This window comes from Octodon degus, unplaced genomic scaffold (assembly GCF_000260255.1).
Source record: "Octodon degus isolate 3935 unplaced genomic scaffold, OctDeg1.0 scaffold00345, whole genome shotgun sequence".
Lineage (NCBI taxonomy): Eukaryota > Metazoa > Chordata > Mammalia > Rodentia > Octodontidae > Octodon > Octodon degus.
The window spans coordinates 803,285-828,970 of record NW_004524921.1 but is presented as its reverse complement, the minus strand read 5'-3'; the positions used below and the strand labels follow the sequence as shown (position 1 = coordinate 828,970).

The 25,686-nt window shown below is 37.1% G+C and overlaps 1 protein-coding gene across 7 annotated transcripts in view; it reads left to right on the top strand.

Annotated features, from left to right (window-relative positions):
- Rlim (ring finger protein, LIM domain interacting) overlaps positions 1–22,696 on the top strand; it is a 23,355-nt gene extending 659 nt beyond the window's left edge. Inside the window, exons 1-5 of one of the 7 annotated variants that reach the window (XM_023708298.1) lie at positions 399–414; positions 1,228–1,286; positions 11,817–12,009; positions 14,066–14,149; positions 16,016–22,696. In XM_023708298.1, coding sequence (XP_023564066.1) covers positions 11,841–12,009; positions 14,066–14,149; positions 16,016–17,604 — 1,842 coding nt within the window. In that variant the 5' untranslated portion in view covers positions 399–414; positions 1,228–1,286; positions 11,817–11,840 and the 3' untranslated portion in view covers positions 17,605–22,696. Of the gene's footprint in view, positions 1–398; positions 415–1,222; positions 1,287–2,602; positions 2,637–11,816; positions 12,010–14,065; positions 14,169–16,015 lie in introns of those variants that run through there. The other 6 variants (XM_023708297.1, XM_023708296.1, XM_004648014.3 and 3 more) reach the window with 6 other exon arrangements.
- The last annotated feature ends 2,990 nt before the right edge of the window (positions 22,697–25,686 follow it).

Sequence of the window (25,686 nt, the reverse complement as noted above, 5' to 3'; positions counted from 1 at the left end):
GGCCGCGATGACAACCTCCAGGAGGTCCCAGCAAATGTGCTCTGCCCCGCGCGCGTGTGACCCAGACGTCACTGGAAGGACCCCGAAAGAGAGGGCAAGGCCGTGGCAAGTTTGCTACTTTCCCCTTGGTGAAGGTGGGAATTAGGCCAAATTATTTTCAAATAATTTCCGTCCCGTCCGCCAGCAACCCAACCCCTCCCTCCGCCAAAAAAAAAACCCGAAAACCCAGCCTAAGGGTCCTGGCTTCTGCGGGCGGTACCTGCCACGTACGCCATAGCTCAGTAACTAGTATTAACCGGTTGGGCTTCTGCTTCCTGAACACTCAGTCCCTTTTTCCCTTATGCTGATTAATTTCAAGATGGAGGAGACAGCCACGTTCCTTCCCTAGACAGTTTCACCATACTTATTCCACAGGTTAGTCCGGGAATCCGAGGCCTGGCCGACTTGTTATTTAGGTCATTTTTTCGTTTGGGAGCCAGGGGAAGCATTTCTGTCAGATTGTCATCCACCATTTGCAAGCCCCCACAGTAATTTTTTGCTGGAAATAAGGAACCTGCATTTCCTGAATAAAAATTGCCCGCGGTGCTTTGGATGATTGTAGAGAATAAGAAATAATACATGTTAATTTTTTTCCCGCTTTCCTTGGTTACAGAGAAAAACTAACTGCTTAAATCACCCCATCAGATACTTTGTGACAGTCCTGTAGTACTTAGGAGCGGGCTGGCAACATTTGAGGCCTGACTCCCACTCAAATCAGTTTTTTGAACTAATAAAATACAGATTAAGTACGGAACCTTTTTAGGAAACACAATTTTGAGATAATCTCTTACTCAGAATGTTGCAAACTTGGAAGTTGATGATTTTGCTGATTTTTAATTCTTTGGTTTCTGCCTTTAATTTTTCAAACAAGTACTTTTTGAAAATAACTGTCACAATCTGAAACTGGTGTAATAAGGAAAAGTACTGTTCTAAGTAGGAATACACAAAAAGGTATATTTTTTCAGCCTTTAAAGGAAGTTTTTATATAACTTCTGATCCCTTTCACTTTTTTTTCTGCCCAAATACCTGAATACTGATTGGGTCATAGGGTGGAAGAGTGTGTGTGTGTGTGTGTGTGTGTGTAACTAAAATACATAGCATGTGTGTTTTTTAAGGATATATCTTACTTCAAAAAATGTATCTTATAAAAGAGGAAGAATAATGGATTCTTTTTTTTTCCTAGAGCAGAGTGTGAAGAAAACTAAAATCCAGTTTATTGTATTTCAATACTATGTCATAACAGTCAGGTAATTTATTTTTTGTTGCGTCTCATGATTTATGTGTAGAATGCATGTTTTAAAATGTTTCATTTTACAGACCCTTTGGTTAAATGGGCTCATTGATAAATCTTAGTTGGTGTTGGGCATTCTTTATGATGAGAATGGGTACTTTCCACTGGGAATTCAAAGTAATGTTTTTCTATCTGGAACTCACCATGCTTTATCTGTGGATGTTACTTTTCTTGAAAATAATAACTGAACTTTACCAGTACCTGTATAGAACACAACAAAATTTGCTTTACAGTAAACAAAGGGAGTAAGATAACAACGCTGCCCTTTTCTTAAATAATATCTTACATTGCGTTTTTAAAAGATAATGGGAGACAGACGTAGGAGGCAAAATGGCAATAAGCAAAGCAAAGCTGCTAAAATCCCATCCTAGTTATTCATGTTGTTAAGCTTTACATTTGTGGCAATACTGTAATGTGACCTAGATTGTCTTATTCACAGTCCTAAATGCATAGATAGACTTGAAGTGTATTCTGTAAGTGGTTTAATTTGTTACTGTAGCATTGATAGAGATCGGGTACAAGGTGTTACATGAATTGGATATACTTACATACCCAGGTTACAGCCAGCACTAGAATTCAGCATCTCTCCTTTTCACAGAGCTAAATTCTTTTCCTCTTATTGCCCATCAGAATAAAAGTTACCTAGTTGGTGTGAACCCTTAATTTGCTATAAAAATTTAATTGACTATACTGTCTAGGAAGAATTGGCAACACTTGGAACTTTTCTTCTGACCTCAAATTTGTGTTTTAATTTTTAAAACAGTATTTTTCATTTTGGTGATGGTTTTATTAAGCTAACATTGTATTGATGAAAATCACATGCTATTAATTCTTACCTCCCCCTGAGGTAAAATATAGTCATTGTAGTTCAGACTGGCCTTGAATTCAAGGTCTTCTTGTCTCAGCCTCCTGACTATGGAATTATAGTCTTGGGCTCCCATATCTAGCATTTGTGAGGCTCTTCATAAAGCTCTGTTGGAAACAAAGTGATGCTTGTCTTTTGCTTTTTTAGTATAGCATGTTTTCGTGTTAACACCCATGATTTTTTAAACAGTTGGCTTGTCCTGGTTTATCATTATGGAATTTGGGTGAATGCATATCTAAAGAGTGATAATGGCCAATATACTTTTTGCATCCTGCCTGTTCACCCTTTTGTTTTTGGGGAAAAAAAAATCTTCTATACCTATCAAGTATAGCTTTGTCTTGTTTTTATTTTTATGTATTTAGTACAGGGTCTACATGGTCTACACAGATAGGACTCGTAGTGATCCTCATGTTTTCAACATCCCAAGCACTGGGATTAAAGGTACACACAACCATGCCTAGTCTCATTTGCCTTCTCAGTGCTCCCCAGGGACAGGGCCAGCACTGCACTCTGGGGATCGAACCCCTGTCCCTGAATCTGCCTAAGCAGGCACTTTAATCCACTGAGCTATCTGGCTGGCTCTCGCTTTGTTTTTGAAGGAGAGCAGTACTGAGGATTGAACCTAATGCCTCCTCTCTGCTTGGCAAGCACTATACCACTAAACTACTTCTCTACCCCTTTTCTGTTCTTTATTTTGAGATATGGTCTCTGTATATGGTCCTGGCTTGGCTTAAATTTATGATCCTCCTGCCTCAGCCTTGCAGGTAGCTGGGATTATAGGCATGTATTAATCACTGGTAATTTTTAAATCCAGTATTGCACAGACATTTACCTTGATGTATCAGGATAGTTTTATAAAGTTTTGTTGACTTTTTTTTTAAAAAAAAATTCTTTTTAACAGTGTTTCGCTGCCTTAAGTCTTTGTAATTGGATACTTTTATCCACTAAATATAATATGTATGTTTATACTTAAGTCCATGTCTCCTGACCCAAGAGGTTTTCTTTGAGACAAGGTCTCACTGTGTTAACCCAGGGTAGCACCAAATTGACTAAATTGCCATAAGTGAAAATTTGACTGAATTTGTATGTTTTGTTTGCTTGTTCTATGGTTTTTTTTTTCCAGAACTGAGGATGGAACCTAGGGGCATTCTGCAACTGAGCTGTGACTTCAGTTCTGTCTTTCTGTGTGTGTCTCTTAAGCTATATATTCATTTATTTTCAGTTGTTTCTTTTTTTTTTGAAACAAGATCTTGGTATATAGTGTAGTTTGGATTGGCCTTGAACTCACGCCATACTCTGGCCTGAACCTTGTTGCTTCCTCCTGCCTCAGCCTCCCAGGTGCTGCAGTTACAGGTGGGACCACCGTCCTTATTTTTTTTTATTGAGAGACAGGGTCTCTTAAGTTACCCAATGATGAGCTCAAATTTGATCCTTCTACCTCAGCCTCCTTTGTAGCTTGGATTGTAGGAATGCAGCACCATATGTGCCTTTGCCTGATTTTAGATCCAGATCTGGATTTGATAAATCATTTCATCTTTACATGTTTATGTTTTTCACTATTGATAGAGGTAATTACTACTTCATTGGACACTTGTAAGGATATAGGTAAAAGGGTTGTGCAAATATATGATTATGGATATTGCTTATAGCAAGGAAGAGAGCTGAGTGATTTAAGAACAGTTTTGTTCTCTATTTTATAGGTGATATCTTCATAGAAATAATTGTCTAAAAAAAGAATGTTACAACTTAGAATGAGATGCAGGGATGTTTATAGATTCCCCTCTTGCCCATATATTTAAGCCATCTTTTTAGTTAAATTGGAAGTGTACCATGGTATTTTTCACTATAAAATAGGATCCAGGAGCCTGGTTTATTAATGTAGTTCCTCAACAATATTTCACACCAAAATGGAGAGAGAAGCCTGTGTTTGGTTTCTTGGGTTGTGGTGTATTATACCTTTGGTATACTTTAGCCTTTTAAATGTTGTTTGTCACTGGTCAAACAATAGTGGCATTACATCTTCCAGAGGCAGAATTTATTATGATTAAAATATGTTACATTTCTTTATATGCCAGTTAACTAGCCCAGAACTGCTTCAAATGAGGGCAGGCTCATTATTTATATGAGAATAAGCTTAGTTTATAAAGATTGAAAAACATTGTCTGCATTGAGGATTCCCCCCAAATGTGGTTATTCCTGGTGTCTGATACTTCTGCAGGTATTGTAGCTATAACTCATGCCTGTAGGGTAGAAGTTTTTTGTTTTTTCTTTACTGTGAAAATCTGAACCCTTAATTCCTAGCCCATCAGAAATGCAGAATTTAGGCAGAAAGAGTGGAGACTTGGGACAAAAGTAGGACAGGAAATCACATTTTTCACTCCATGTCGCCTAACCGATTAGAAGGAATGCAGTACTTCATTGATAGAAGCCTCTAATTTAGCAAAAACTCTCTAATGAAACCTTGCCAATTTACTTATACTTTTTAAAATTAAAGTCTAATGTAGGAATATGAGGTGGGGAAGGAAATACTTTTCTGGATTTTTTTCTGACATACATTATGAAAAGGACAACAGTATGTATGCTGTCATTGGTAAGAACTTTCGTGGGTTCAGTCCCCTGAACCTTAAGAAAAGTGAAGATAAAACGAAAGTGAAATCTCTTAGCCTACACAGTACAGCTTTATTGTTTTAGTCAGACAATACTTCATTTTAACTGTTGAAAATTTAGTATTTGGCTGAATATGTGTCATAAGTAAAGTATACATCAGATTTTGAAAGCTTAGCAGTTAAAAATCATGTAAATTATTCAGGATGATCTTGAAATTCTGATCGTCCTGCCTAAGCCACCCAAGTAGGTGGGGTTACAAGCATGTACCACTGTACCTGCCCACATTTTGTTTCTTTTGGACAGTGTTACTTCAGTTAGATTATTTAAGGGAAATGGATTTAGTATTCATATTGGACTTAGTTCAGTCATTTAAATACCTGGTGGTTTTAAAGGGGCTATACTTGTAGTTCTGTCTCTAAAGGAAAGCAGTTGGGAAGAGAAGTGAATGAGAAAATTTCTAGCTGAGATGGTAAAAGCTTCTTAAGTTGTAAAGTTTCACAAAACCTGAAATGGTGAGTGAAATAAGGAGAGAGTAGGTCTATTAGAAATGTAAAGAGAGTAAAGCCAAGAAGTGTTTGAAGGTGGGGATGGGGTTATACAAATGGATTGGCTTAGCCAAGAATGTGTTACAAGCTTTTACCATTGAAATAGAAAGTTTAATACGACCTTATGCCCAGAAAAGCAAGACTTAGTCTTCAATACCATTTTAGTGTAAAGGGTCTATTGGAATCACTCTGTTATAACTCCTACCTAATAGGTAGTCCCATCTTTAATATCCATCCTATGCTTAAGTATTCCCAAAGACAAATAATTTGCCTGCTTAAGGAGAGTTACTGTATGTCTCTTTTGGGACAGTTTTGTTAGACTGTTATTTGCTTCCATGTTTTTCTGCTATTTGAGTCTATTTTGATTCTGGCTGTGCTCTTTTGCATGCTACAACTATCAATCATTTTTATCTTTTTGAGACAGGATCTCCTTTTGCATTTCAGGCTGGCCCTGAGCTCACTTTGTAGCCCATGCTGATCTCAGACTCACAACAGTCTTCCTGCCTCAGCCTCCTGAGCGCTGCGATTACAGGCATGCGCCACCATACCTGGCACAACTATCTATTTATTGTGATCCTAGGTCTAACCCAGTGATACTCTCCCATTGAGCCATATATATCCCACGCTGCTTTTTTTATTTTATTTTTTTATTTTTGAGACAGGATCTTGCTAAGTTCTCTAGGCTGGACTTGCTTGAATTTGAGGTCCTCTTGCTTCAGCCTCTCACATAGCTAGGGTTACAGTTGTGCACCACTGCAACTCAGCTACAAATATCTGAAGATGTTAATCATGTCAGTTTTTAGTGTTCAGGTTGATCATCTCCAAATAATTCAGCCATTTTATTGTGTCTTAGGCTTCTCACAGTTTTTGTTACTTTTAGAAACTTTGTTAGTATCCTGAGGTATTCAGAAATGTTTCAGATACTCTACAGGTAGTCTAAATAGCAGGCTTCAGTGGGGCTGTCACCTGCTTTTTATATGAACATTGTGATCTGTGAAAGCAACATGTAACTCTGTTGGGTTATTTAAGAGCCAGATCAAACAGGCTTTTTAATTGAACTTGGGTTAGATACAAACTTGAGAGCTTTTTCCCAGGGCCTCTGCACCGAGCTGCATCTCCAGCCCTTCTGAGAGAAGGCCTCACTGAAGCACAGATTTGGCTATAACTTGAAGTTAGCCTCTTGCAGTTGGGATTACATTCTTGTGCCTCTAGATGTGACAAATTTAAGATTTTTTTACGACTGAGACAGTTTCTACTCTGTACTTTTGCAATGCATTTTTTTTTCCTGATCAACCTTAACTGAGTGTGTTAGGTGATAATGTTTTTGTTTCCATCCATCTTCATAGTTCACAGTATAAACTGAAAGTTTAGAGTATTATATTATCTTGCATACCTGTGCCAGTCATGTCAACCTTTTATGTGCCAGTGACGTGAATCCTTTAGAGCTTTCAGTGATACAGCCCACTGTGGCACACATGCCATAGGTTTTACCACCACTGATCTATGCTAGCTCCCCACTTTTAGTTGTCCATGCACTTGGTTAGGATACCTTTGACTGAGTCACCCAAATGGTGACATTTTAAAATGATAAAGTTAGCCAGGTATGGTAATATACACCTTATAATTCCAGTACTTGGGAGCTAAGGCAGGAAGAATGCCGTAAGTTTGAGGCCAGCTTGGGCTACCTTGTGAGTTCAACACCAGCCTGGACTACACAGCCAGACTCTTACCTCAAAAACAAAAAATAAAATGCTAAAGTTTATTAAGCTGTTTGCAGGTTAACATTGTTCCATACTATTTGAAAGTGGTATTCAACAAGTGTCAATCTGTTAAACTGTTGTCATGCTCCTTCCTACTCAAAGTGACTCTGGGTTCAGCAGCAACACCTGAGGCATATTAAAGATTGCAGAATTGCAAATCCTACCACCAATGTACTGAATCAGAATCTGTATTTTAATGACATTTGTAGATGATTCATACATCTGCTAACATTTAAGAATCCCTGGGGTAGGCTACATTTCTCCATAATGGTAGGAAGAGAAACACTAGGTCATATGCAGAAAACAAGTTAGCTATGTTATCCTATAGAATTAACTGTAACCTGTGGTCGTAGCACTTGGAAGGTAGAGACAGGAGGATCACTTTCAGTTCAAAAACCAGCCTGGGCTATGTAGTAAATTTAAGGCCAGCCTGAACTACATAGCAAGTACCTATCTAAAAAAAAAAACTATATTTTTTAAAATATCTGTGTCTCACTAACCCCAGAGAAAGTTCCCCCAGATGATTGAAATGTGCAAGGCAAGGTTGAGAACCAACCCTATGGAAAGCCAGTAAGCTAAGTATGGCAATGAACCCCACGCCTAGGGTTTCTTCTGTTGTTCCTAGTATATCTGATAGTCTGTTGTAGAATTTTCTCCTAAGTTTATTGTCATTTTACTTTTTTTGAGTATCATCATTTTTTGCTTGTTTTTCTGTAGTACTATAGAGCTGGAACGAGGGCCTGCTAGATATGTGCTCTACCACTGAGCTAATCCCCAACTCGGGATTATTTTTTCAAACTAATGTTCTACCATTTTTACTATGTCTCAGATTATTTTTTTTTTGCACCGAATGCCTTCAGGGCAGGTTTGGCTGGCTTGAGTTGTAGGGATTGAACCACAGCAACCTGAGCCTGACTGTTTTGTTGAAGCAGCCACTTAAAGAACTGAGCTAAGGGGCAGGCCCCCTATGTCTCAGATTATTGTTACGATGTTATACATTCTTGCCTCAATTTTCTTGAGTGTTTTTCCCATTGTTTCCAGTTAGAATGTAGTTTTCTTTATTGAATAAAGTTGAAATAGTGTAACTCTTACCTTCCATCTTCTGTTAATGCACTGAGTCCCTTTCTGTACCTGAGTACAAGATTATTTTTCAGATTTTTAGAAGTCTTTTCCATGTTTTTCAAGTTTCTGTATTAATGTCCTTGATGTTATTCTTAAGATTTCATGTCACTGTTGAGACTGTTTTTGGCATGTGAATTTTCTGTTACCTTTGGTTTATTTAATTCATGCATCAAAATTTAGCAGAAGTTTTTGTCTTTTTTGGAAGATTTATTTTTGTTCATGGTGTTTTTATGCTTTTTTGAGGGAGGTACTAGGAGTTGAACTCCTTTGTTAGTTATGTTTTGTTGCTTTGAGATAGGTTATTGCTAAATCACCAAATAGCATAGACAGGGCCCAAAGCTTTGATTCTCCTGTCTCAGCCACCCATAGTGCTGTGATAGATTTGTTTCTAAAATCTGTTAACCCTAAAATCATTTTTAGAACTTTTTACTGAGTGTTACATGTGAGTTTTGCTCTTAACTTTCATGTTATTAGCATTCGTAGTACTAACTACTTTTAAGAACGTTAACCTGAGCCAGGAGTGGTGGCACAGGCATATAATCTCAGTACTGGAGAGACTGAGGCAAAAGGATTGTTTCAAGTGCAAGGCCAGCCTGGGCTACACAGTGAGTTCAAGGCCAGTCTGAACTGCATACCAAAACCCTATCTCATGTAAAAGAAAAAAAAAGATTAACCAGCCAGGAATGTTGGGGCATACTTTATAATCTCAGCTACTCAGGGGATGAGTCAGGAGGGTCCAAGATGTCAGCCTGGAAGACTTGAGTTGTGTCAGAATAAAATTGAAGTGGCTGGGGGGTGTTACATGGTGCTAGAGTGCTTGCCTAGCATGTAAGAAACTATGGGTTTAATGCCCAGTACAACAAAAAATAAATCTGGCAAATATGACTTCATTCATAAACCTTGATGGTCCTTATTGTTTTTAATGCCCAGTCCATATAACATACATGAATGTTTAAGGTACTGATTTCTAGTCTTCCCAGAGTCCCAATTTCAAGTTATAAAAACAGTATGTGTCAGAAATGTCAGTAGTATGTTCCTATCAAAATTAATCCTAGTTATGTGATTAGGCGACTTTCCAAAAATATGATTCTCCCCCCTCCCCTTCCCTTGACCTGCTCCTTTTATTTATCTAAACAATGGTAGGATAGTTCTAAGAATAATGGCAGATAGAGTGGCACTCTAGGTGTATCCATGTCTGAAGTTCTTTAGGTTCAGCGAGCAGGCAGAACATGACAAAATAGACTTCTCTGTTGTTTTTATATCTGGAGGAGGGTTTTTATCTTTTCTCCTTAAGAATGATTTTTGAGTATTCTGGTACTTCGTGTGCTATGTATGTAGGATTAAATTTTAGTACCAATATAGACTGCCTTTATCCCACAAAACAAAATTTCATATTCCAGTCTGTGGTTAGAATAGCCTAAACTAGGTGGCTTATCAACATTAGAAACATTATTGTTCAGGAGTCAGGGAAGTCACAGTCAAGCTGCTGTACTGACAGACTTGTGAGGGCTGATTTCCCAGTTCCTATTGGAACTGAGGACCAACCCCTGAGGTCTGCTCTCATAATAACATCCCAAAGGTAAAACCTTCTAAGACCATCACCTTGAGGGTTATGATTTCAGTCTGTGAATTTTAGGGAACAGAAAGAAACCAAATAATCCATAAAGATTTTGATAAAATTGAACATGTAATAATTTACAGGTTTAATAATGTGAGAAGAATGGTATGTGTGGGTAACATTTTGCTTAATTGGTGTCCAAAGTTAGTGTTCGTTACCAGTCCTTCCAAATGTTCATCTTTTGTTCCTGACACAGGTACTATCTTAAGCAAACCGCAGTCGTACATTATTTTTGGCAGTGTTGGCCATTGTACTGGGCTGGGTTTGAATTTGGCATCTTCCTTTCTCAGCCCCCTGTGCAAGTAATATTAAAGGGGTGGGCCATATGCCTGGCCCACAATTTTATGATTTTTAATGAAGCATATTCATCCTTTAAGGCAATTACAGACTTTAGATTGTTCTGTAATTCACCCTTTTTTGCTGGGTATGATGGCACATGCCTGTAATCCTGGCACTTTGGGGAAGTTGAAGCAGGAAGATCCCAAGTTTTGAGTCCTGCCTTGATATTTTAGCAAGTTCCTGTCTCAAAAAACATGAAAAGACCAAGAATATAGCTCATTGTGAAAGCCCTGGGTTTAATTCCCAGCAATATTGCAAAAAATAAAATTTACTTTTGTTTTGTTCTAGAAATTGAACTTGGGACCTCATGCTTGCTAGACCAAACACTACCTCTGGGCTATAGTTTCAGCTTGTTTAAAATTTTGAGATAGGATCTCATAAAGTTCCCCAGACTGGCCTTGAATTTTGGATCTTCCTGCCTCATTCAGCTTCCTAAGTACTTAAGAGGATTACCAACATATGCTGCAGAATTTGCCTGTCTGGGCTCATTTCTGTACTCAAAGTCCATTTTGTTAATTTACTATTGACAGTTCACTTTGCTTGCCTACCCAAAAATGACCCATTTGTAAACATGCTGTAGACAAAATTTCATGTTAATGAAGAAATTTTTTTTTTCTTTGCGGAATCGGGGATTGAACTCAGACCCTTGCACTTGTGAGGAAAGCGCTTATTCTACTGAGTCATCTTCCCAGCCCTGAAGAAATATTTTTGATAAGATATTTAATTTTAAATTTTCTTGAATTTGGAGTATTACTATATACTGTATATATTGTGACAAGTCTTCAGTATAATAATGCTAGTATATAGTAATACTTTACCATAGTTTTAGTGTTTTTGAATAACAAATGTTATATTTGCCTTGTAATCATACTAAAGTAGTGGAACCTTTACTGTGCCTTTATATGGGACATTGTAAGCCCACTTTTTTTCTTCATTTGACATCCATTTGTACTGGGAATTTTTTTTTTTGGTGGTACCAGGGATCAAACTCAGGACCTTGTTCTTGACAGGCAAGCACTTGTTCCACTGAGGTATCTCCCTGGCCTCATGTACTGGTAAATTTTTAAATGTCATATTTATGTTGATACACATGGCAGTTGAAGTGCTGTCAAGTTATTGGTGCATGGTGGTAACTTATAGTGCACAGAGCAACAGTGCAAAAACAGCTGCTGAGCTCTGCCATTACAGTAAAAAATAGCCATAGACAACATTTGAGTGTGTATGAATGTGTTCTAGTAAGACTTTATAAGCACAGAAAAGTGAATTTCACTCATTTTTTACATACTGCAAAATACTCTCTTTTGTAACCCTTTCAGAAAGTAAAACTCAGGAACTTAGGATATAGTATAGTTAGCCTTATTCCACCAAAATGGTAAGAACTGTTCTTAGATTACAAGAAGAATAAAAATAAGCAGAATGGCTGGATTTGGCCCAAGGGCTATAGTTTGCCAACCTTTGACTTAGTCTTTTCCCAGTGCTTTTCTGGAATTTTGCCTTTATGTAATTAATTCCATTTACAGTGTTTGAAGTCTCAACGTGTCTTAACTTGCATTCTGGAGTTTTGCATAATTAAAACTGTTGTATAGAATATAGTGTGATTGGTTTTCAAGAATGGTCTTTCTCCTTTTAGATAATTTTCCACTTGTTCATCAAGATGGAAAACTCAGATTCTAATGATAAAGGAAGTGGTGATCAGTCTGCAGCACAGCGCAGAAGTCAGATGGACCGACTGGATCGAGAAGAAGCCTTCTATCAATTTGTAAATAACTTGAGTGAAGAAGATTATAGACTTATGAGAGATAACAATTTGCTAGGCACCCCAGGTATGCTTCATGTAATTTAAGGATTTAAATATATATTGCTAGGTTTTTTTTTTTTAAAAAAGTACTTCAATCTGTTTTAAAAAAATCAATCTTTCATTCTTTATTTATTTTTGGTACCAGAGATTGAGCTCAGGACCTTGTGCTTTCTAGGCAGGCGCTTAATGCACTGAGCTGTGTCTCTGGCCCTTAAAATTTTTCTCTAATCATTATGTATTATGATTAATATAAGGGGTATAGAATAACGTTTACTTATGTATTTACTACCTGATTATATTTGTATTTGGAATTACCCTGTATCAGACATTTTAATATTACGAATTAAAAATTTTTAGTGAAAGGGTTGCAAAGAATGGAGCCAAGTAATCCCTGTTTGTTTTATTTAACTTGGTAGGCATATATGCAAATGTGGAAGGGCTAATGGGAGCTTTAGTCCCTAGGATAGACTTAATTATTTTTTGTCATTTCTGATTCTCTGGAAATGTTCTAACTAATAATCCTGCACAGCTAGCAGGTGGAATAAAATGGCAACTCTAACTTTGTGCCTGTTCTGTTTTACCTGAATAAGTTTCATTTGATCCTAGCTAAAGCTAAGTATCTGTCTGTTCATTTTCTGTTAACCTTTGAGTGACTGAATACATTTTCTAAATTTTTATTAGTATGTGTTTGCAATATATAACAGTAGCATTTGTCATGGGGACTTGGCACGTGTGCCGTACACAACACATTTTTTTGTATTTTAGGGAAGAGTCTACAGGGTGTTCAGGGTCTCACTACTAGATTGGACTCGTAGTGATGTGCCTGTTTACAGCCTCCTAAGAGCTGGGATTACAGGCACTCGCCATCACGCCCAGTCTCAGTTGCCGTCTCAGTGTGCCTTGGGGGGGAATCCAAGCCCCGGCCCCTGCACTTGCTTGTATACATCTTAATTCTTTTTGTCTCCTTCTCTTCCTTTCATCTTCTGGCCCCTTCTCATTTGTAAAAGATCTTCAGCCTGTTGCTTGCTATCTACTGTTTAGCTATTTAATGTGTTTATACATTATTTTTCTTATATAAGAGGAATCATGCAATATTTGAACTTGTGTGTCTGATTTATTTCACTTAACAATGTCTCAAGGGTAACTGAATAAATTGTAGGTAAAATTTTAGTTTGGCTTTTGACAAATGGAGCCTATTTTCATCTAATAGTATCAGACTTGAATCAGAATTCCTTAGTTGGAGTTCTAGCCCTGTTATTTGGTAGTGTCTAGCAAATCAGTCTCTCTCTTACTGTTTCTTCATTTTAAAATGTACATAACAAAGCTTACATCTTAAAGAGTTGCAGTTTTGAAAGGTTAGATACATGTGTACTGAAAAGACTTTTCTGTGTGATGCTAGGAACTGAACCCAGGGCCTCATGCATGCTGAGCACTTGCTCTACCACTAAACTATACATCTAACCCCAGAAACAGATTATATATATATATATATATATATATATATATATATATTTCATCTGAAAGTACTGGACTTTGTTCTGGTCCCTATTCATTCCTAGGTTTCTCAGAGTTAAAAGTCACTGGCTTTCTTCCTTTTCATACTTTAATAAATTTTGCATTTAACATTTTGCAGTTTGAGATGGGTTCTTGCTAAGGTTCCCAGGCTGGGCTCAAGGTTGCAATCCTCCTGCCTCAGCCTCCTGAGTGCTGGGATTATAGGCATGCATCACCATACCTGGCTGCCAAACATGAGATTTCTTTTATAGCCAGTCATGGTGGTAGAGGTCTATAATCTCTACCACTCATGAGGCTGAGCCAGGAGAGTGGCATCCAGCTGGAGCAATGTAGCATGTCCTTGTCTCATAATAAAAATTATAAAGGTCTGAGGGTGTAGATCTGAAGTAGAGCATCCCTGCTTTCCATTCTCAGTACCACAAATTTTTTCTTTCATAATCATTATGTGTCAGATCACTGGATCACTGATGAAGTGCTTGTCATTCCTCTAACTTGTTCTTTACGCTGTTGAGTTTGAAAGTCACTGATTTTTATTTGTAACTTGGTAAATAATTTTAAACTTACAGGAGAAAGTACTGAGGAAGAGTTGCTGAGAAGACTACAACAAATTAAAGAGGGTCCACCACCACAAAACTCAGATGAAAATAGAGGTATATTTTGCTTTGGGAGGTGGGTAGAGGATGGAACGATAAGAATTTTATAATAGTAAATGTTAGCCAAGGATTATATAAAAATGGCAAAAATTAATGTGATGCTAAGTAACTTCTCTTAAAAAGAGAAGTAGTGTTTTCTTGTTATTTGGTGAGAATTGTCAGCATATTTTTTTCTGTCTCACCTTTGGATTGTTTGCATTAATTGAGGGACAGTGCAAAATAGCCTGTCTAAATGTGATATTTTTCCTTGGTTTTTACCCTCCATCGAAATTTCCCATTCAATCCCTAATTTAGATAAGTGGTTTCTTCACTAGCTGGAAGAAATGCTACCTTATCTATCACGGTGGTTCTCAGCGAGTTGTAATTTTGACCCCCTGTGGTATTGAGGACATCGTACGACCAAACATCCTGATATCGTATAATGCACAGCACAGCTGTCAGAAATAATGACTCAAAAGTTATAATACTGCTGAGAAATCCTGCTGTAACCTTAGGTTTGGTATTTCCTGGCATGAAGTAAGGAATTTAACTATATAACCACTCTTTTTTTTTTTTTGCGGAACTGTGGATTGAACTCAGAACCTTGCACTTGCCGGGGAAGCACTTATTCCACTGAGCCATCTCCCTGGCTTAATCATACAACCTAAGAACTGTGACAGTAGTTTTGTTCTTTACATGCCATTTTATTTGTTACACTCGGTTCAGGTTACTCATTTGATCTGGTCTTCATTTTCATGTCAATTTAAAATCTTTTTGGCAGGGGTACTGAGAATTGAAGCCAGGGCCAACACACTGAGCTGCATCCCCAGTCCTTGTTTTAATTTATTATTTTGAGACAAGGTCTCACTTTAAGTTGCCCAGGCTAGACTCAAACTTGTGATCCAGGCTAGGGAAATAGCTTAGCAGTCTAAGCACCTGCTTGGCAAGTGCAAGGAACCAGGTTTGATCCCTGGTACCACATGCCATGCCAGCTACTGAAACCAGGTATGATGATGCATGACTAATCCCGGTACCGAGGAGGCTGAGAAAGGAGGATCACTATGAGTTTGAGCTGCGTAGTGGGACCCTGTACCAAATAAATAAAGATTTTTTTATAATTAAAAAAAACTTGGTGGTCCTCAAGCCTCAGCCACCTAAATTACAAGTGTGCACCTCTACCCCCAGCCTCAGTTTTAAATCTTATTATATAGTTTTGCTATGGTTACAGTAACCTTGTATTTTAAAACAACTTTGTATGAGTGTGGAATGTAGTTCAGGGGTAAAGTGCTTTCCTTGTGTATATGAGGCTTTGGATTCAAGCCCCAGTTCGGGGAAAAATACTCATGTGCTACCAAAAGTACTTAGTCCAAAAGGGTAATAAAGATAATGTTACAGACCAGTTGTGGCAAACCTTTGGCATATGTGCTGTGGTGAGCTGTTTGTGTCATTGAAAGTGCTACAAAGTTTGCCATCACTATTGTAGACTGGTGAAAATTTGACTAAATATAATTTGTACCAGTAACAGCACTATACCTTAAGTACTGTTTATATACTTTGATATATTACTGTTTTGATAGTGGACTGAAAATATAGTGTTCTGATGGTCTCACTATGATATGCTAACCTCTGTATATTGTAAAATACTGAAAATAGACTTCTCCATATTCTCTTTTTAAAAAATTCTAAATTTCTTTAGGATTGGCTTGCTCTTCTCAAATACAATTGAATTTTTCTTCCCCTTATAAGTCTGTGTAGTAGTTTGCAAAGATCTGTAAATTAATATTTGTTTAAAATTCTGAACTTCTTTAGTGCAAATTTTCAGAGCACTGTTACATGATTGTCCTAATTTTAGTAGTTCCTTTTTCTCCTCTCCTTTGTTTTAAGCAGGTGGAGACTCTTCAGATGATGTGTCTAATGGTGACTCTATAATAGACTGGCTTAATTCGGTCAGACAAACTGGAAATACGACAAGAAGTGGACAAAGAGGAAACCAGTCTTGGAGAGCCGTGAGCCGGACTAATCCAAACAGTGGTGATTTCAGATTCAGTTTAGAGATAAATGTTAACCGAAACAATGGAAGCCAAAATCCAGAGAATGAAAATGAGCCATCTTCAAGACGTTCTAGTGGAGAAATTACAGAAAACAATAACCAAAGGCAAGTGGAAAATCCACGATCAGAATCGACATCTGCAAGATCCTCTAGGTCAGAACGAAATTCAACTGAAACAGTAACAACAGAAGTCCCACCTACTAGAGGTCAGAGGAGAGCAAGAAGTAGGAGTCCAGACCATCGGAGAACCAGAGCCAGAGCTGAAAGAAGCAGGTCACCTTTGCATCCAATGAGTGAAGTTCCACGAAGATCTCATCATAATATCTCATCTCAAACTTTTGAGCACCCTTTAGTAAATGAGACTGAGGGAAGTTCTAGAACCCGGCACCATGTGACATTGAGACAACAAATAACTGGGCCTGAGCTGTTAAGTAGAGGTCTTTTTGCAGCTTCTGGAACAAGAAATACTTCTCAAGGAGCAAGCTCTTCAGATGCAGCCAGCAGTGGTGAATCTACAGGATCAGGCCAGCGACCTCCAACCATAGTCCTTGATCTTCAAGTCCGAAGAGTTCGTCCTGGAGAATATCGACAGAGAGATAGCATAGCTAGCAGAACTCGCTCGAGGTCTCAGACGCCAAATAACACTGTTACTTATGAAAGTGAACGAGGAGGTTTTAGACGTACATTTTCACGTTCTGAGCGGGCAGGTGTGAGAACCTATGTCAGTACCATCAGGATTCCTATTCGTAGAATCTTAAATACTGGTTTAAGTGAGACTACATCTGTTGCAATTCAAACCATGTTAAGGCAGATAATGACAGGTTTTGGTGAATTAAGTTACTTTATGTACAGTGACAGTGATTCAGAACCTAGTGGCTCAGTCCCAAGTGGAAATATGGAAAGGGTAGAGTCGCGGAATGGAAGAGGGAGTTCTGGTGGTGGTAGCAGTCCTGGTTCCAGTTTGGGTTCCAGTTTGGGTTCCAGTCCTAGTTCCAGTTCTAGTGGTGAAAGTTCAGAAATTAGCTCAGAGCTGTTTGAAGGCAGTAATGAAGGAAGCTCAGCATTAGGTGCCAGGAGAGAGGGTCGACATAGAGCCCCAGTCACATTTGATGAAAGTGGCTCTTTACCATTCCTTAGTCTGGCTCAGTTTTTCCTCTTAAATGAGGATGATGATGACCAACCCAGAGGACTCACCAAAGAACAGATTGACAACTTGGCAATGAGAAGTTTTGGTGAAAACGATGCATTAAAAACCTGTAGTGTTTGCATTACAGAATACACAGAAGGCAACAAACTTCGTAAACTACCTTGCTCCCATGAGTACCATGTCCACTGCATTGATCGCTGGTTATCTGAGAATTCTACCTGTCCCATTTGTCGCAGAGCAGTCTTAGCTTCTGGTAACAGAGAAAGTGTTGTGTAATTACCATCTGAACTCTCAGCTCTTAGCTGTGTAGTGATGGGCAAACAGGAATCACTTGCTCTATGTCCACTTTTTGAGTGGTGCTTAAATGTAATGTAACAACCTGAATTGAGTCATTTTTTCTGAAAGAAACGTCCTTTTCTCTAATTTCTGTTTCAGAATAAGGAAATATTTTAAAACATTTTAGGACCTAAAAATGAATTGGTAGCCTCTCTGTTACCGATACTTGATTATGTATACTTGTAAGTTTCTCTTTTGTTACCTTAAAAATCTGCCTTAGCAATGGCTCCTGTCTGTTTCATGTTGATCTTTGAAGTTTCCCATGCCATAGGAGAAAGGAGTTACGGAAATTCCCACTTAAGACTAAGTTATAATGTGTGTTTCATAAGTGATTACTTAAAAGTATGCCATTCCCAGCTATTAGTTAACCAAGATTCAGCCACATTCTGAATGTTTATTCACCTCAGACTTGGTGATACTGGACATGTCAGTGTAAATAACACTAAAGATAGAATCTTCTAAGTGTATGACTGTCTCCTAAGCCCATTACTGTGGCATACTATAGAGTGAGCTTATAGTTTGAGATATTTATCTTGTGGAAATATTAAAAAGCCTATGCTTGTGTAAGTGAAAAAAATTCACATTCATTTGTTTAAAGATGTAAAGCTATTTTGTAGAGGTGCAGTACTTTTCCAATGCACTGTTGTATTAATGCATTAAAAATTGTAAAGTACCATGCTTAGAAATGAGAAAACTGCTTTTTGTGACTCAACATAGTAAAGAACACACCAAACAAAGTATAAAATGTGTAGATGTCAAGAGCAGAACATATCTATAATATTATATGTGAACAGCTACTGTGACATTAAAAGGACCATACAGAATCAAACTGATATACAAATGTAAATGTGTGTTTTAACTTGGATTTATGCAGGTAGTGAAAGATGTGAGTACAGAAAACTAATCTGAAGAGTTTTTGTGATGACAGTAATGAAGACATTAACTGGTTTCATATGCTGAGAGCAACAGCAGCAGCTTGACTTGGTATTTACTTGAATAGAGGAAGCAGTTGAGCAAATGTGGCAGAGCTGTCTTTGATTTAAGGAAAATAAACCATTGCCACTTAGCACAAGTTAAATTGATGTTTTTACAAGTGTGCTTCTCAAATTAAACAAATTGTGGAAAGACTAAACCACTTTTAGTGGAAGAATTGCAGTGGTACAGATGAGTGCTGATAGGAAAGTCTCAGATGTGCCTGGTTTTGAACTTTGTCAGGTAACGTACTAGTTCATACTTGTTAAGATTTCATTACTTTCTCTAATGCAGATTAACATGTCACATTTAAATACCTTTTTAAGAATTAAGGTTTTTTTTTAAAAAAACCTTTAAAGTAAATCATATTGAGTTATTTTAAATTCACATTTTAGTTGCGCTGCCTATATTTGAACATGAGGCTGCTGACTTGCTGTCTATGGACATGCACTTTATGTTGTTTGGTAGTAAGAATAGATTTGTGATAACCCCAGCAACTCTTGACCAAGTTCTCTTGAGACAGTTGGGGTCAGGATTATTCTGGCTGTAGAGCAGATGGTTTTTCTGGGGAAAGCTAATGGGCCAGAAGAATTGAATGCATCCTTTGGCCTTAACACCACCACTAAAAAAATGAGCTAATTACCCAGGTAAAATTAAATACAAGATAAATTAGTGTGCTTTCAGAATTACCTGGCTACTTTCACTGTTATCATCTTAGGTGCAAAGTTTATTTCAAAATTTTCTTCTGGCTTTCAGTCCTACTAAGTATCAAGGAAATTGTAATTACAGTAGCTGTTTGCTAAGGATATGTACTGCTCTTGCAGGGAAATAGTATCCAAACAAAGCTTCACTTATTTTTTTTAATGTAAGCAGATCGCACTGTGGCGCTTATGTGATACCTTTTATTTTTAAAAAACTGTCCATGTTAAAAATCAGGATTCCTTTATATTTGTGAGCCTCCTTGTCTACTTTCCTAAGGGTGTAATCTGGTTTTCAGATCTACAGGGTAGTCTTGATTGGCTAAAAAAAAAAAAATTCCATTTTTCCTCTTGGAATAAAATGTACCCTTGCTATAGGGAATTCATTTTGATAGTTTAAAACCAGCAGCAGCACATTCTAAGTATAAAATTACTGACAACAGGTACCTCCCTAGCCTCCCAAGATGTATTACTCACTTGTTAAGTATTAAAAGGTAACTCAAGCAGAATGCTGTTTATGAATGTAGGTGTTGAACTACTCATAAACACTGGAAATAGAACTTTCATGTTTTTAGTTTTAGACTGCACGTACTGAACCTGTGCATGTGGACACCTTTTTTCAATAGGACTCATCCATTGGCTGTAGAAAGATTGCAAGTGTTTTTAGTGGAATTTGCTACTTTTCATTTTGCAGTCTGTGCCTAACATACTTACTGCTTTTTTGGACATTGAAGACAAAGTTCTTTGTAGGTGTCAGAAATGCAGTGGCGAACACAAATTGTTGTTTCCCACAAGCATCCAAGCACCTGTTCTTGGGAGAGCATTTTCTTTCTTGCAAAAGACTACACTTCATGTTGTGTATTTGTATTTTTTCTTTATTACAGAAAAGTTTTGTCTTTAAGATCTTCTTTGAACTTCATGCAGTAATAGGAATAAGTAAATATTGAGAGATTACATTCTTCAAAGCATAGGGAAAAGTACTGCAACCTGCATTTCCTTGAATATTTCAGGTGTTAAATATTAAAATTCACTTGCTAGTATGAAATACTTGCAATATTTTGTTTTTTAACTCCATGTAGCCAGAGGTTGAGATTATTACTACTAGAAGGCAAAAAACAGTTTAGGTTGAAACTTTGCAGACTGTAGCAACACTAGAAAAGAACCATGTTAATTTGGAATATTTTCTCTCAAAAGAACACATTAGTTATACCTCAGTCATGTTACTGGAGATGGGGATTGAGAAAACTTCGTATTAGTGTTGGAATGTCGGTGATAATTGTATAGATCATAAGAAAACATTTAGTGCCTGGAGATACACAAAGTCTTTTTAAGAACCTGATTTTTGGAATTCACCCAATCTTTCAAGATTAGGAAACTGGTTAGCTATGAGTGTTACCTCAAGTAATGTCTCTTCCTCTCCCTAGGAAAACATCCTTTCCATGCCAAGTATTCTTACTGTAGTGTCTATTTATGAAAAGGTTATTGCTTAATGTGCTTCATATTTAACCACCTGCTTCCCAAATATCTACCATATGAATAGGTCATGCAGTAGCCATGATTTTCAGTCAGTTCCCTCTAATACCCATGGACTAGACAAATGTTCAAAAATGCTTCTTACAAGCCCATTTTCACAGCTTGCATTCTTAATGGCACTTTGTGGTTTTTGACTTTTTTTTAAGATGGGAGTATTTTAGTCCACTCCCTTTTCTCCTTTGTTCTTTGTGAACAAAAATAATTAGTAATCTGCCTTATTTTTGAAAACGTTTTACTGGGTTTTCTGTCAAATAATTTTACCAATATTAAGTACATAATGCCATCTTTGCAGGGCACTTTTGTTTTTTACAAGTCTTACGACTGTTTATTGCTGTTTTGAGGTGTTCTGTACCTTAGTAATCCAGAGAGTGACAAGGTACATGTTAATGGTACATGTTTTTTTTCTTTAGTACAGTTCAATACATTTAATATTCAATAACTTATAATTCTGCAACTAGAAAATTGCTTTTGAAATATTAGACTCAAGAATTGACAACCTTTGTTTGGAAAGTTAAAAATGCAAAGTCTGAGGAAATAATACATAACTTATTTTTAAATCACTTTTAATAAGCAAAAAAGCTATATAAATTCAGTACCAAACCCTTGAAATTTTTTAGCACTCTGAAATTAAGAATCTTCATCTTTAATTGGAACATTTCTAAAATATCTAGTACTCTGAACATGTGCATGTTCTTAAGTCTAATTTATATCTAAGTGTCTGCAAAATAGAATAGAGGTGTGTCAGCGTGTTGGGAACTGTCAATAAAAGAACAGGTTTATCAGTTTTATAATTACTTTCACATCTATGTAAGTGTTTAAATTCAAATCTAAAAGAAATAGGCCTACTATCCAAAACTAAAAATTACAGCAAGATGTTTTTTATTAGGAATTAAAATTCTGTGAGCTGCTTTATAGTCACTTGAGTTGACTATTTTAAAAGACATTCAGTGAAAGTGAACCTGTTATACCACTGTGCCTCATTTCAGGATTCCTCTATCAGTTCATCTTGCTGATTTATTCTAGTACGTAGGTTTGTGTGAACCAGTTGTCCAGCATCCTTCTCTGTAGTGCCCTGTTATTAAAATTCTTTTAACTGGTTTGTACGTGTTTTAACTTTCCATTGTTTGAATTTTACCTCTTGGTAGCTTCATTTGTTCCTGGTGCTGCTTTTAAAGATATAGAACCATATGATCACATATTTAGTAGGTTTGCAGTTGGCCTGGCTATATATCTGCCTCTTTTTGCCCAGGAAGAGCTGCTCTGGTATAGGTGTTTACATAGATTCATATAAACAACTGGGCATCAAACTTGGAAAGCTTTCTGAAACCTATAAGAAGCTGAGAGGATTTGGAGGGGGAACAGTAAGTAACAAAGGCTGCCTTTATGTCTTTGAAAATGAAGCACATAAACCTATGTTCTGTAAAGACTGAAGTGATTGTTAAACCAGGGCTTCCTGACCTTTGGGAGAGACAAAGCAGAGGAGTACAAAGTGAAGCAAATTTGGTTGGCTTGCTTTATCTGATAATGTCATTTTTTTTTCAATTTAAACCTGAACATAACACCCTTTCCCCAGTGTCTGTCTAGCAAACTCCTGGTTGGGAAGCCTTGTATTAAAGTTTGAGAATGTACCCAGTTTTCTCTTATTTTTTTGTACAGTGCTTTACACCTGCTAAAAAATTAACTTGTTTAATGCAAAATAAGACCTTGAAAGGTCAGTCATTAAAGCTGGTTTGATTAATAGTTATATTTTAGGAAGAAGCTTTTTCCCTATGTAAGATGTCATACTACAGATTTAAAATATAGACTATCAATAAAATGCATGAAGTGATCATTTGTGCTTGAACATCTCTCCTTGGGGTTTTCTTTGAAAAGGGGACAGATGAAGGTTCTGTTGCTTCAAACCATTTTCAGATTTGAAACAGAACAACTTTTGATTTTTGCTGTGCATGTGGACAAGTACTTGGTCTATGTGATACAATTTCCATTTCATCTGTGTTGTGAATGCCTTAATCTTTAGTAAAATAATAGTATACTCCAGTGGAAGAATCCTGGGAAGCTTTATGTAAGTTGACATTTTAAGTAGGTGCATCGCTGCTGTTGTATGCTCATCATTGCCCTGACCATACCTTGTTTGACCTCTCTGTGAGGTGTAACTGAAAAATCTGGTGTTCATGAAAATTTACAATAGCATACATTGCCGTTACTCCCTATCAGGATACTCCCCCTCACGTCAGGCACTTAGCATTCTTGGCACTTTCCAAAACAGTTCGGGAAGTATTCTTGTGAGGTTTTAGTTGAATTGTGGCTGCCTTGATGTCCTAAATCAATTCAAAATGTTTGTTTTTCGTGTTCACTTTTACTTTGAAGAAAAGCCAGAAGTCAAAAAGTGCCAGATTCTATGATTAAAGTCTCTGTGGATATGCAATAAGGATTGTTTACAAATCTGCCTCTCTGTTGGGTGGCACTCAACAGCATTCACTGTATATGTTATACCCTGTAAAAGACAAAAGAGAGCTTGGAGAACTGCCTCAAAGTGACAAAAACAATGGAATAAATGTGTTCTAAATGAAGATTTAAAGGAGGATAAATGGCTTATAATAACCTAAAAAAATCAAAACAATCACCCCTTGTGTTTTTATACTTGTGCAGCTTCTGTCTTCCATTCCCAAACATGTTGCCTAAGCCACTAAAATGCCCTTGTTTCTAAGGAGATCCCATTCTAATACCTGAATAAGTGTACTTCTCTTTGATAGAACTCAGTCCTCTGGATAATTTCATTGGGGTCAGTTCTTCATCTCATGACCTAGATTTCATGTGATTTTAGAGTCATGTACTATTTATTTTGAAATGCCACACCTCTGAAAAGTTTAAACTCTAGACACTGTACTGTAAATTTTTTTGGAAGGAAAGTTGGTGACAAAAACTCATGATGCCTGAAAAGGGTTTGATATATCTGGGTAAATTATAAATTGTACACTTCATGATCTGTTTTTGGCACGTAGATTCAAAACCAGGGCCTCATGCATGCTAAGCATGTGCTCTACCACTGAAGAATACCCCCAAGTTCTTAATACAACTTTGAAGAACTATGAAAGCAAAAGTTCAGTTTCCTTAAGGTCTTTGAATTTAGGCAAAATTTAAATCTTAAGACCTTACAGGTAAATTTCTAATATCTATATTACAAATGTCTAATTTTTTCCAATTGTTGTCAGGATTTATATTAGGTACTTTATAAAATTTAATTTTCAAGTGAGGCAGAAGTTTCCTAGGTGATACGTTTAAGATGTTTAGTGATTTGCCCAGGACCTCATAAGTCGGAGAGTATTTCCAACTCAGTTCTATGACTCCAGAGTTTAAGGGTGTTTTTCTTTGGTACTGATACCTAAACTCAGGGCCTTTGCACAGAGATATACTTTCACCCTTTTTCCTTTGAGAAGGTCTCACGAAGTTGCCCAAGCTAGTCCTGAATTTGTAATCCTACTTGCGCTTTTAATCCTGCTCCTATATAACCTCTTTGTAATATTTCTCTCAAGCCCTAAGGTATATTACAATGTATTATTTTTAGAATAAACATCAGTTTCAGCTGGTTGGCTAAGGAAAACCTTAAAAGGGCAAGTAATTTTTACTGAGGAAAAAAATGTAAGTTTGGCAGGTCACATTGGGCATTTCTAAATACACCTTAGCTTTGTAAGTAATGTGAACCTTCATTTTAAGTTAAATTTATCTTGGAACCAGTCCTAGAATAAAAGGTATCAAAGTAATTTCTAGAAATCTTAAGAGTAGACTAGAATAAAATTTGGACAATCAATGTTTAATGTTCATCTCAGCCTGTTAGAACGTGTTCTGGGCCCCAATTTTGAGTTGAAATTTTTAGGGACCAGAAAGAATTCTAGATTGGTGTTTTTTAGGGCACCAGCCAGCTTACAAGTGTCCAGGAAAATGTCCTTTAAAGTTAGTTGTGTTGGACAGTCATAGGCATTCTAAGAATGTTGCTGTTACTGCTCGGAGGACATACTTGTAACTTGCTTAAATTACTTTTAGAGACAATTTGATGAGCCATGAGAGAAGCAGCTCTGTTCAGTTTGTTCACTTTATTTGCTATCACTGAGATGAATCTTGGTTGATTCCAGGAAATACCGTTTTCTCAGTGGATGGAGATTGTCAGTCTTGTGAATATTCAGGAATGTATTCGGCATTCCAAAGGCAACTTTAAAAAAGAGGTATTTTAAAATAGTGGGTGCTATGCTGTTTAGAATCAGTAAAAGGCTACTGAGGTAAGATTCTCAAGCCTTGAAAGATGCAGGTCTGGTGCCAAGGAGAGGTAGAGATCACATGAGGGACTCAGCTAAGAGACTGGAAGGGTGACATTTATGTAACAAGACAATCATACTATGGCTGTGGAATTTTGCTTTTCCGGGGCATGTAGACAGCATTATATACACATGCTCAACCCAGTCCTCTAGGAGATACAAAATTCAGAACATGAATGATTGTCAAAATCAGAAAAACAGTTGGAGTATCTTACACAAGACTTTAATGCCTGAAACAATATTACTTGCAACATGAGCTAGTTTCTCTGGAAATAGTGGCAAACGTTTTGAGACACTGCTTCAAAGTTGAATAGGATGCTTTGAAGACATGTCTCAATAATGACCCTTCTGTTTTTGTCTACCGTAGTTACGAGTTTTTGTAACTGATGCTTTGTATTCAGATAATATAAGCAAGGAAAATTGTATTCTGAGAAGTTCACTGGGTGGCCTAGTGTGTGGTGTTTTATATCCCAGGGGATTGTCCTTTACTAAAAATGGATGTCTAGGGG